At 45.9% G+C, this 12,687-nt stretch overlaps 1 protein-coding gene across 2 annotated transcripts; it reads right to left on the reverse strand.

Moving 5' to 3' along the window:
• Window positions 1-5,659: 5,659 nt before the first annotated feature.
• Window positions 5,660-10,919, reverse strand: LOC138472028 (TAR DNA-binding protein 43-like). Of its 2 annotated transcripts, none has more exons than XM_069609945.1 (6): window positions 10,711-10,919; window positions 9,897-10,143; window positions 9,586-9,770; window positions 9,274-9,414; window positions 7,533-7,697; window positions 5,660-7,437 (listed from the first exon to the last, which is right to left on the reverse strand). In XM_069609945.1, exons 2-6 carry the CDS (start codon window positions 10,135-10,137, stop codon window positions 6,856-6,858), a joined length of 1,314 nt encoding a protein of 437 aa, XP_069466046.1. In that variant the 5' UTR covers window positions 10,138-10,143; window positions 10,711-10,919; the 3' UTR covers window positions 5,660-6,855. The 2 variants fall into 2 exon arrangements, with proteins under 2 accessions (XP_069466046.1, XP_069466047.1); XM_069609946.1 differs by having other exon boundaries at window positions 9,586-9,746; window positions 10,711-10,884.
• Between the last annotated feature and the right edge of the window lie 1,768 nt (window positions 10,920-12,687).

Below are 12,687 nucleotides of genomic sequence, written 5' to 3' on the forward strand. Positions count from 1 at the left end.
CTAAAAGCTGTGGTGGATATCTCCTCACTACAACTTACAGGAAAGTCATTGAAAAGGGCAATAACCGGACCATGACCAAATGGGCTCTGGATCAAAACCTGAAACTACAGGAAATTGCATGCAGCCAGGAAGATCTAAAGAATAATCCTGCTAGGATCAAATCCAAAATGCAATGTACAGACTGGATTCTGACTATGGAAAAAAAACAGCACGCAACAAACTTCTAGCCCATCCTCCAACGACCATTAACAAACTGAAAGAACCAATGACATATTGTAAGAGATATCCTAATAAATCATTGATGAGAATCTTCTTAAAAGCCTGCCTCAACGTCCTGGCGACGCAGGAAATTCTTGCGATCAGAACAGGATCTATGGTAAAAGCCTGTAGACTGTGTAAAAACCCTGAAGAAACAGAATCCATCAGGCATCTGCTAATGCGCTGTCCCGCCGTGCAACAAGCAAGGACCGCCTTTTTCAGTCCTCCGACTGTAAATTCGTTTGCAGGTAATGAAGAAATCTGGAGGAATTGTTTAATCACTGGGGACAAGACACGATGGCACACGGCGTCTGCTAAACTTTTGAATTTAGCGATCGAAAAAATTAAATCAAACACTGCCATCTGACTTTCGTACATCCCTTTTGGTGGAAGCACTGTTTTGTTCTTGTCCCCTTGGTTGTCTATCATGAACTTTTCTTTCGTGCTACCATAATGTTTTTGAGTCCTTGTAAAAATCTTATTTTGATTATATACAAGTAATTAAAAAATAAATACACCATTAGTTTCAGACCTGAGTAATGTTGGGTCCATGGGACAATTTCCAGCTAGCCTCGTTCATGGGTGAGCTCCAACTGTAAGCAGCTAGCAAATTTACTAATTTACTTCAACCCATTTGCCCTCATGCCTTAGCTTTCACCCAAACCTTTCCATTTGAGACGCGTCATATGCCCCATACCTAGTAAAAAGGAGAAGCAGAGCAGTGAGAAGGGAACTCTATTTGTTTACAGTAAATAAAGTGAAGCAAACTCCCGGGTGGTGCCCCCAATCTGCCAACTCCTGGTAGCACAGGACAAAACAAGAACAGTCAGCAGAGCACCCACAGAAGTGCAAAAAAGCCAGGTAAATCATACAAATGGCTACTAAATAGCCAAGGAACCCACCATGAGTCTGCCTCTCTGAACTCGCCCTGGAACCAATTTACCATAATACAACATGGTGGCATGTCCACACAGATGGCAAGTTGGCCGTCAGATCCTCTACTAACCTACCTGCACCAGCATGCACACAACCACGCTATGCAACCACCAACTAAGCCACTTGCATATAGCAACAGAAAGACAAACAGAACACTAGACCTCTATAAATCGATTCATCCCACTCCATGCATCCTAGACAATGCTCCGATGTAGGCGCAATTACTACTGAACTCTTTTTCTATTCTGCACATATCAACCCAACAGTAAAGTTATCTAGCAGCCCATTAGCCACCGGGAAATAAAAGCAATAGAAAAGAACCAGAGAAGGGGGCAGTTCTAGGAGTAGTCATATTATGGGAGACCACAGAAGTGGTGGCCTTCTGGGAGCACTAGTCGTAAAACCCCTTCACTCTTTACACAATTGGGCTAAATAGTATTAGGTAAGGTAGTCTAACTGTAACCTAATTGTATACAGTCATCATATTCAGCTAATGCAAAAAACTTCACCACAGGGTCACTCAAATGTCGTGTGAACATAAGCCAACCACTGAACAATTAACCCACGCATAGCACTATATTGTGAAGATTAATCATGCGTCACATTTAAATTAGCGGTATAGGAGCCGCCAAACGTACTAACCCCAACACACCACCAAGTACTATATAAACTGAGTCAGCCAACTTATACACAGACATACCAACACCTAAGTAACCCCCACATAAAAACAACCCCAGACACAGGACCGTACCCATACGAGGCAGTATACCAGTCAAAACAGACCGCTCCAACAAACATTCATGGACCGTACCCATACTTCGTGCACGCAAACACGCCAGTTTTTCCTGGTTCTGGACATCACTAACCCTATCCATTTTCCTGCAGAGCCACATGAGCACCTGGATACTGCCCCTGGGCAGTAGCAGTCAAAATCATCATAACTGAATTATCACGCAATATTGCTCATGCAGCACAATTAACTGAAATGAGCTCCCTTCAGACAAGCGTTGCCATGCCACGTGGTTTTGAAATAAAGAGCCAAGTGCCCCCAAAAAAAAAAAAAAAAAACACAATGTAGCGTCATTGCTCCCCGCCCACATGCTAGTCCAATGCCATCCATAGTCTACCTGCTAGGTGTTGTCCAGAACTACTACTTGTCACACCCAATTTTCTCCCTGAATTGGCACCTCATCCTAAAATCTAGAGACTCCCCCGGCATTTTCACCGCTCAGACAAGCTCCTATTTCTCACCTGCCTTTTACACAAAACTCCAACCAGTTTCAAGGTAGCAAGATACGCCAATCCTAAACCAGCCATCAGCTAATACAAATAATCCTGCCATCATCCAACTTTCAGCAACATCTGTAGTACTCCCTCAGATGAACAAGAACCTATCCAATCTGGATTTCCCAGCAGGCATTCTACAGAACGAGGCTGCACACGCAGACATCTGCAAACACTAACCTAATCCTACTTGTCCTTTCAGCCACTTTACCTTGGAACCCAATACTAACTCTGCCAAAAGGGTTTCCTCCCATCTTTGTCCTCAGTCCTAGTTTAGCTCTCATGATCAAACCAATTAGTTCACGGCATGAAAAAAATGGGAGGGCCAGCCAGAAGGCGGGATGCGGACAGGAGGATGGCATCAGGGGTTGCCTACCTTCAGGTATAAGATAACTCTGCGGAAAACAATACAAATCAAGGATTTTACACTGAGGTGAGGTAGGTTATGACTGAGCACCAGGCAGTTGGTGAGATTAGGAGTAGATGAGGGTCGGTAGCAACAGCATTTATAGTGCAACAAAACAGATATATCCCACGAAATTGGGTGAGGTTTCTAGTTTCTATTTGGTGAATGGGGCACATGTTTCCGGCGGTGGTGGGGAGGGGGTGCTTGTAGGGAGTGAGAACAGTGGGTTGAATAGTGTAGGCTATAGGACATTTTGCTGGAATGAGGTTTTGAGTAGAAGAGCAACTAGCAAAGTTTCAGGCAATCAGGATGAAGTAGGTGTGCCCCCCCCACCCCTGCCACTGGGAAGGAGGTATGGTTGAGACAGGTTTGAAGGATGAAGCAGTTCTTAGAGAGAAAGCCATTTTATTTATGGTTTGCTTGTCAGGCGCAAGCTGGGGAGAAATGGTGTAGGTGGTCAAGGCCCCAAAGATGCATTAAGGCCAAGGACACCAATTCAGCAACCGTGGGATTAGCAGATGGAGTGAAGTTTTCAGGAGCTTCTGGAATTTGAAACGATCCTGCTCAGGGTGCAGACTATTCCAAAGGCGGGAGCTCACAAAGGAAAATGAGCGACCCCCTGCCCTCTGGTGCCAGAGGAGTGAAGATGTCTAGAGGGAGTTTTTAGTGAGACAGACTTGTGGATGACGCAGAGGGATTTGAATTTAATGATATGGCATTTATAACGATCCATGCAGCAACCCGGAGCGAGGACTTAGTGCAGGAGATGCAGTCCCTAGGCAAGGATAACTCTTGATAAGCTGCAGGGGTCACAAAGTGGAAGGAAGATTCAGGAGGAGGCGGTTAAGTCTAGAGAGAACCAGGGCTCGTCACTTGAGGGCAAATTCCTTTGAGAAGGAAAAGCAGATCAACTGGACTTCTTGCCAGTGTCCCGAGTGTGGTTGGGGGGTGAGGGGGGGGGGGTAATAGAGGACTTCCAGGGTTTCTGGTCTCAGACCCAAAGGCAGAATAAGGGAGCAGGGGTCCCAATGGGAAGGCCCTCCGTTTTACAGGCGTTGAGGTAGAGATCATTGGAGGCGCACCAGGACATTGTAGATGTTAAAGAGCCAGGGGGAGAAGTATAGAGCCCTGGAAGGCACCACAGCTGGAGATGGAAGTAGGAGAGGAGAGGCGCGAAGGGGCCCAGGATGACTTAGGAAGAGCAGTTAGTGAGGAAAGCCAAAAGCCAATCAAGTGCCCGTGATACCAAGGGCATTGAGGAGCCTCTGTATGAAGATTTAATGGTCAACTGTCTCAAATGCAGAGGGGATGCCCAGAAGGTTAAGGACAGCTGGGGAGTTGGGAGTCCAGAGATGCGAGCATTCTTCACAGGTGTTCAGAAGAACAGTTCACATGCCCCTGGGTGCACAGAATCCAGATTGGTGGACGGAGGCCAGCAACAAGTTCAGTGTGAGCATGGAGTTTGAGCAAGGCCAGCTTCGCAAGTAGCTTTCCCAGAAGGGGGTGACAGGAGAGGAGGACAAGGGTGTGGGGTTGTAGAAAGGGTGGCCAGAATGTCCCAAGTATTGGTGGCAAAGTGCGAGGCCAGCGCTCTGCATAGGGCCTGGGCAGAAATGGGGTTGGCTAGTTCCCTGCAGATTTTGAAAAGCCAAGTTACTGGATGCGCCGGAGACCCGGGCCTTAATTTCGGCTGGCCAGTTTGTCAGATGAAAACGTCAAGGGAGATGGAGGTTGCTGATGTCAGAGGTTGGGGGGGGGGGGGGGGGTTTGAAGGTGGCAGCAATCACATTTCAGCAGAGTTGGGGCAGATGGGAGGAGTGGTCTGACCATGTTTTGGGGGGGGGGGGGGGGGTTTAGGGCCAGTGTGTCCAGCTGGGCCCAGAAGAGGGGGGCGGGGAGGGCAGAGGTCTGAATAGAGTGGATGCAGAGCCAGGGGAGTCCAGTTGAATGTTCAAAACACCAAGGATGCTAGAGGTGGAAGTAAAGAGCAGAAGTCAGCTCATTCAGAGAGGAATGGGGAGGTGGTGCCTGGAGGATGGTATCAATGGACAGCGTGGAGGTGGGAGAGGTGACCAACTGCAAACCAGGCTTTGGAATAGGTCGGAGTAAGATGGAAGCAGGAACCCACGCGGAAGGCAACCCCGGCATTGCAGTGGGGGGGGGGGGGGGGGCGGCGGCGTCGCAGAAATATTGACACCGTCGGGGAGGAGGCAGTGACTGAGCTCGCATTGACCATGTCTCGGTAAGAGCAAGGCAGTCAAGGTCTTCAAGGAGACAGGTGTGGTTGTTGGCTTAGTGGGCGTCAAGAATTGTCAGGTGGAGGGGGTCAGCGTTTTTGAAGGTTTTCTGAGGTGGGGGCACAGGGAAGTTACGAGAGAAGGAGGTTGGGCCGTAGACTCAACCAGATGGTGCCAGATGGAAGCCACAAAGGATTGTTCAAAACACATACAGGCATTCAAACAAGCAGGCCGGGTAACAAATGCCAAAATTGCAATTTCATATACACTGTCAACCAACACACTGGCACCTTTTGGATGTCAGTCATACCGGAAAACCTCTGCTCATGCCAGGGTGCCATCTTAATAACTGTTTCCAATGAGAAACAGCCATAAGTGACATGTGCGACCAGTTACTACTGTAAGGGATGCTTTCGCAACACCACGGAAGTTGAAACAATGAATTTGCTGAATCACTAGCCACCATCAATAACCATTTGCAAGGTCCCCAAAGAACACGTTTTGAACGAAAATCAGTATACAGTACTGTAAAGGGAAGTCAGTTTATTTAAATGTTTTATTTAAGAATTACCTATATTTACAACTTGTAAAAAGCATCCAAACACAGAACACAAGACAGAAGCAGACCACATTCTTAGAGGCTTCTTACAGGCATTTTTAACTTACAGGCATTTTGACTTCCATCATGTGGCACACCAGTCCTGTGGCACATTCCAGTGCTCGCTCCTGAAGCACAAGCTACAGTTCGCATAGCCACGCTTACAGGTCATTAACAGAAATTACATCCCCATACAACATTCACAGCAGTAGACATGAACAATAAAAATACAAATTCATTTCAAAACACATTCAACTACATTGGTTTACAAGGCATGGAAACTCGTGCAAGTCGTCCAACAGATTTGAGGTCTTCCGAGTCGAGGAAACATTCGTACGTTACTTGCTCCCATTGCTCTGCACACTCTCTCACCAAAGCCACAGGGTCGAGAGACAATCTTGCCACGTCTGAAAGAAAATCCAAGAATGCAACCAAGTCTCTGCACGCGCTCTTCTCTTTTCCCCCTCGCTCATACCCAACCATCTCATTCCTCGGCACCATCATCAATTCCACAAAGTTCAAACAGCCGCCTGGTCCATCTCTCAGCCTTGCGTTTCTAGCGTTGGTATGAATCCATTAAAGTGGATTAAAAATGCAACACCCACCGTGTTATGACGTAGCTCAAGCAGTGAGGAAGGTGGTTTGGTTTGCAATTCGATAAAAAGTAATCCATAGTTACAGGAAGCTTCCAAGAGAAGTGATGTTTTCCAAAAGAGTGGCAGCAAGATGTACGTAGATCAGGTGTAGCTCTAGCTAGGACTTGTACATGAAGGGACACCGGGTAAAGAAAAACATAAACCCTACTCTGAAGGCATGCTTTCCAAATTAGCTAATCCGGAAAACAGTCCCCCGAGGCAATATGCCAGGTTAAAGACAAGTGCTGACTGGCTGACCAAGCTAAATTACCCCGCCGTCGGGTATTTTAAGCTACACTGCTGCCACAATTCGACCACTTGCATTAACAAAACGTATAAAATGTAGATCCAACTTTTTTTTACAAAAAGAAAATAATGTGTCGAATACTGTTGCATTTGCTTGCTGTACACGCCGAGAAGAGACTTGGTTTTACATGTATCATACATTATACTTACCATGAACCTAGAAAAATGAACGGTTACAAGATCAAACGTCTTTCTCTACATACCCCAACCTGAGGATTTGGACTCCATGCTTGAAGAACCAAAACCCCCACCATTGAAAACACCACCAGGTCCCTGATTAGAGGAAGAACCCCAGCCTACCGACCCTGCGTTTGAACCATAAGCGTTACCTCCAGAACCAAAACCCTGGTTTGGTTCCCGTGGCAGGTTTCCTTGTGCTGGATTGTTCCCTGGTGGCCCACCAGGCTGATTCTGTTGGCTGGCCAGCATCCCCATCATGCCCCAGCTGCTCTGCAGTGCAGCTTGCGCCGCTGCCATCATTGCAGGGTTAATGTTGAATGCCCCAAAATTCATCCCCCCTCCACCTGCACCACCGCCACCCCCCATGTTTCCCCCTGGAGGGCCACCAAGACCGCCACCAGCACTACCCCCTCCACCTGCACCCCCAATCCTGTTGGGACCAAAACCACCCTGGTTCCCAAACCCCCCTGGATTTCCACCAAAACGACCACCACCTCTATCAAACTGTCTATTCGTATTCTGTTTAGGTTCTGCGTTAGATACATGTACACTGATTCCTTTAATTATCAAGTCTTCCCCACAGAGTGACTGGGCAACCTAGAGACGGGGAAAAGAAAAGAAAGGAGGACAGTTAAAAATCTAGCGGGATGGCAGCATGCTGAACCAAGCGTCGTATGTTAATCGAAATGTACCTGGTCATCAGCGAAGGTAACAAACGCAAAAGCTCGGAAAGGCTTGGGAATGAAGACATCTACCACTTCACCATACTGGGAAAAGAACTGTCTGAGCTCGTCTGCCGACATGTCTTCAGTACAACGGCCCACAAACACTCGACTGCGCAGAGGTTCCTCAGGACCCTGTTCGAAGTGGGGGAAAAATGCAGTTAAACCATCAACCTGGCAGAACCCAAAACTACACCCAAACTGCAATGAACAGCACGAGAAAAAAGGTTTAGGAAATTAGTTATTCTACACAGCAAAAGACATGCAGCTTTATGGGAGCAGTCAATTATGCATAGGGGCTTTGGCTAATGTGCACCGAGTGCACCTAGCCGCCAATGGTTCTCCCAGGGTACTCCAATTGCCACTGCCATTGACTCTTACAAGCACTCGGCATGCACGTGCCACCTGCAACACTGCAAAAATGGCAGAGGGGCCACTTTGTAGTGCGGAATTTAATTCGACACCCCACAAATTCGAGGTTCAACGTCCGTAACAACTGCTGAACATATATACAGTGAACAACTTGTAGTAAATAGCCTGTCTGACCAGGTCGTGCTTTCCCAAGGAAAACGTGAAGGCTAGGCAACTGCCAGGTGTGACTCGCAGGCCTAGATTATCCGGGCATTAGTAATAGGCCTCACGGCTGGACAAGAATGTGCATAGGACTAAAGGATGTACCACCCTACCCGGGGACCTCGTATAAACGAGCGTCCCTGCACTGAAGCAGGGTGCATTGCATTTCAACAAAAGTACGCCCCCCCCCCCCCCAACAACAACAACACTGGGGGAGGAAGGATAGCTCGGGGGCAACGCGTACCTTGGGAACAAGACACGCCTGCACCACAGGGGTTCGAATCTCGATACCGCGCTTAGAAACCACTCGCTGGTATCAAGCGCGTTATAGATGAATAAACTAAACAAACACTAGCCCCCCCCCCCTGATATCGACTGTTACTGGAATGCTAGTAGCCATATGTCCCTAATCAGTTAAGTCCTGGAAACCTGCTCGGGACGAAAGATGCCAACAAATTTGGAGGAGTGGGACCATAACGTCCCTTGTTTGGATTGCATGGCAACGACGACAGGACTGATACAGACATCTAAAAATCGAACGGTAAATTTCACTGCAGAGAAGCACGGAATGCACCAGGTCTTAAATTAGACCAATATGTTATGGGCAAGAGAGGGGTCCTGGAACCGAAGTTGAGGCATCTTGCACATCTCCATCTGCAAGGGGTTAACGGAGTGCAACCCTTTAACTTGGGTGCAAGTCAGTTTAAAAAAATATATACATACACACACACACACACCTTACCCCTACTGAACTGTATTGGGCAGAGCCCTTGTCTGAAAAGGAGCCTGACAGAAAAACCTTTCTAAAAGGGTGGGTGGACTTCCTAGGCACTGCTATGCTATTATATTTGTATACCAAATGTAAAACTACCAACGTGGCAGTTTAAGTACTTCCCTTTTAGTTCCACACTCCTCGTGTCTCTCAGCTTCCCTCGCCATGTTTTTACCCATATGCTTGTGAACAGCATATGGGGAATAACCCATAATAATTGGCTGAGAAATTGTCTAAGGCTATACATGTGCTTTTTAAATGAAAACACGGGCCAGGCTAGCCAAATTCGCCCACCCGCGTATATTATTCTGCCTCATCGCCCCCATTGCTATCAAACGAGGAAATGATCAGAGACATATCACTTACCTTGGAGTTGGGGAGTTTGCAGTCACACCACCGCCCGTCAATCATGTGCCTCTGCGACATAGCTTTCAATTGAGTTTCATATTCCATAAACCGAACAAAGCCAAATCCTTTTGAATTACCCGTTTTTGCGTCTTTCTTCACCTGAAAAAAAAAGTATATATGCACTAGATCTATATGCATTGCCAGAAAAATATTAGCCACTGGTCATATCACACTGATGACCCGCAAACTTTACATTGTTAAAACTATATCTCGCGCAATGTTAAGAGGCAAAAAAGTTCCCCGACTGCCAACCCTGCACCGACAACTGACCTGCACCATGACAACTTCACCGAAGGTGCTGAAATAGTCCTTAAGGTCCTGTTCAGTGGTTTTCCAGGGCAGTCCCAAAACAATCAGATCCGACGTTTTCACTGCACGCTTCACTTTCACAGCCGAAGACGCGTCGGTCTCATCCATTTTTCGTTTATTATCTGAAGTGGTAGACCACGAACATCCTTCATACACATCGCGTGATTGTTACGTAAAATACATGACAAATCCGTAAAATTTACCTTTTCTACACTACTACATAAGTCATATCAAACTTATTCTACTTCCAAAGAGACACACAAAGCACGCACCTTTAGGATAATTTACTACATAAACAAGGTTGCTCCATCCACTTTCTGGGGCATGTAGAACTCCCTCCACTAGCCGAACGCCTCTCATACACTGGTTCACTGGGTTTCTGTAACGGAGGCCGCACGCTCCGGGGAACTGGGCGGTGACTGTTGACAACAGGACCGTGCCATCGTCTTCAGATGGTATTTCAATGGGTTCATCATTCTCGTCCTCCGTGATACGAATATATTCCATCTCCATGATTGACTGGAAAAGGAATAGAAAGCAAGTGCGTTAAATAGGTAAGGAAACGGAGTCGCGGCTTTCCGAGTTGACAAAGTACCAGAAGCATATGCATACACACTTAAGACTACGAACAAGAACTTCACTTTTTGCCGCCAGGTCCGCTAAGCGACACAAAGTACGAACGAGGGTCAATAATGGTGCCCCACAAAAGGGCAGCTGCGGGTCATTCAGAGGTGCGTGAAAGGCACCACGTTGGCTTTTCGAAATCAACATGGCCGACCTCAAATAGGCGTGAAAGCAACCAATAAGGGAACTTTACACAACAGATGTGAAAGATCGCCTCCATTGCACTATAAGTAATTGATTCCTATACTACTTCCGGACGACAGGACAATAGCACGATCACCCTTCCTATTTAAATAATCGTCGATATGCACAAAGTAGGACCGCACATCATTAAATATCCAATTAATAAATTGTCAGATTGCTTCTTTTTTTATAATAAAAAACTGAAGAAATGGCTTGCTTTGGATTCTTTGTGTAAACAACGTGCCTCGCTTTTCAACTACCGCGATGGCTCACACTCACCGGCAACGCGGGGGGACACTCCTCCTGCCTCGAGTTCGGTTGCCCGCCGAATGGGGATTGGTAGTGAACGGCGGGGTTCTTGTTGAACTCTACGCCTGGTGGAGGCGGTTCGGAGGTGTCCGTGTTGGCAACGCAGCAGCTTCCACTGCTACCTCCTCGTTGTTCCCGAACAAAATGGCCACCTTGGGAAGGCTCATGAGCCGATAACGAACTCTATGGCCACGCCCATCGTTCAACCTATTGCACCAGGAAAATACACCGTCCCCAAGCATACAACTCTTAATGTAGCTCTTAAATCGTTCCTAAATTAGAAATGTGACAATGCGTATCTTCATCAGTTACAATTTGGTCATTCGTGCAGGCGATTGTCGCGGCCCTTTATTCAAAAAGCATATTCTTTCTCTAAAATCCCCTAATTTAGTGATTTGGTACATTCCAGCCGCCATCATGGTTAGTAATCTGAGCGTTTGCGCAAGCACGTTTAGTAACCTGAGCGTCTGCGTCAGGAACTCGAAGAAGATATCACGCGCATGTGCAGGGCATACAAGATAGATGCATAAAGAATAACAGGAAAGTGATGCCTCTGTGAACAAATACTTTATTTGTGTATGAAATAAAGATACTTACTGGTAACCTTAATAACTCCGAGTCCTACTCTTCCTCGTCACAGTACCTACTTTTGCGGTCCCCATTGTTGGAATCTTCTTTTTAACGACGTAAATTATTTTTTATTTATTTCGTTTAATGTAATGATACATTTCCACGTATTTATAAACAAAACATACTTGGCGCGCACTGAGGAAGCACCCGTGAATCACCGCTTTGCCCGCTCCCCCTGAATTTCTGCAAGATTGCTTTTTCATATCACTTATTTAACGGATCGGTTTACGTTGTTTTGGTGGTAAACTATCCAACACACGCCAAACGTACAAATTTGGGCACCCGCGTGCACCAGCGCACGCGCACTGAGGAAGCACCTGTGAAGCACTGCTTTGCCCGCTCCCCCTGGATTTCTGTGAGATTGTTTCTTCATATCGCTTCCTTAACGAATCAGTTTACGGTACTTTTAACATCTAAGCTGCTAACAACCTACAGTATACTGCATATACTGCTCATATTACCTAGATTCAGTCTAAATACTCTCATTTTCTTTATATTTATTTATTATTTTTTTATTATTTGATTTAATTGTACAAACAATTTTTTCAAAGGTAAAAATAAAAAAAGTCCAATGTTTCCATAAGTTCCAAAGAGGTCCCCTTCAGCCTTAAGTGATCCTAAAGAAAGCACGAAAAGAAAGTCCCTTCCATGTCCTCCATTTTGACCCTTATCGTTGATTTCACTGCCTGACCTGTTGGATTCCTTATGTAATTCTAGTTGTTCTCAAGGTCTTTAACCAATTTCTGTTGTCAAGCTTCCTTCCATTATTTATTTATTTAATCCTTTAAGTCTCTTCATGTACTCAGACATTTTCACACATGAAGTCTTTCCCTTCGATGAAATTCTTTTTTTTTTTTGACACATTACTCCACAAGAAGTTCCTCCTATTACTTTTACTTAGTTGTTAGCTTAAGATTTTCAAAGAAGGATGCTACTGCGATCACATTTTTAGTATTTTCTCCTTCGTTAAAGGCCTGCCACCAGTTATCCTCTGTCAGTGTGGAAAACGATTGCGTTATTTTCCCTAGATAAGCTGCTCTCAATGTGTTGGTACCTTCACATTCAAGTAGAAGATGTCGACTAGTTTCTACTGTCTCCTCTGATTTGCAGTATCTACATTTATTATCTGATGACAATTTCCTTATGAATTGGATTTCGTTAGTATGTAGTTGGTTTAATCGAAATCTCAAGTATGTTCTGGCTAGCCTTTTGTCCGGGAACTTTTTCAGATAACCTCGTGTCGTATAGTTTTTTGTCGGGACCGCTGGGAAATCTTTCATCAGCTTATATGATCGCGCTATGTCCTCTGTCCTAATC

This window comes from Ambystoma mexicanum, chromosome 8 (assembly GCF_040938575.1).
Source record: "Ambystoma mexicanum isolate Mex_15411 chromosome 8, UKY_AmexF1_1, whole genome shotgun sequence".
Classification (NCBI taxonomy): Eukaryota; Metazoa; Chordata; class Amphibia; order Caudata; family Ambystomatidae; genus Ambystoma; species Ambystoma mexicanum.

Excerpts from the sequence above, each read along its gene's own strand:
- LOC138472028 (XM_069609945.1), bottom strand. The coding sequence starts at position 10,137 with ATGGAGATGGAATATATTCGTATCACGGAGGACGAGAATGATGAACCC. Across the intron at positions 9,771-9,896 it reads TGTAGTAAATTATCCTAAAG|GATGTTCGTGGTCTACCACT; the intron begins GTGCGTGCTTTG and ends ATGTGTATGAAG. Across the intron at positions 7,438-7,532 it reads TTACCTTCGCTGATGACCAG|GTTGCCCAGTCACTCTGTGG; the intron begins GTACATTTCGAT and ends CCCCGTCTCTAG.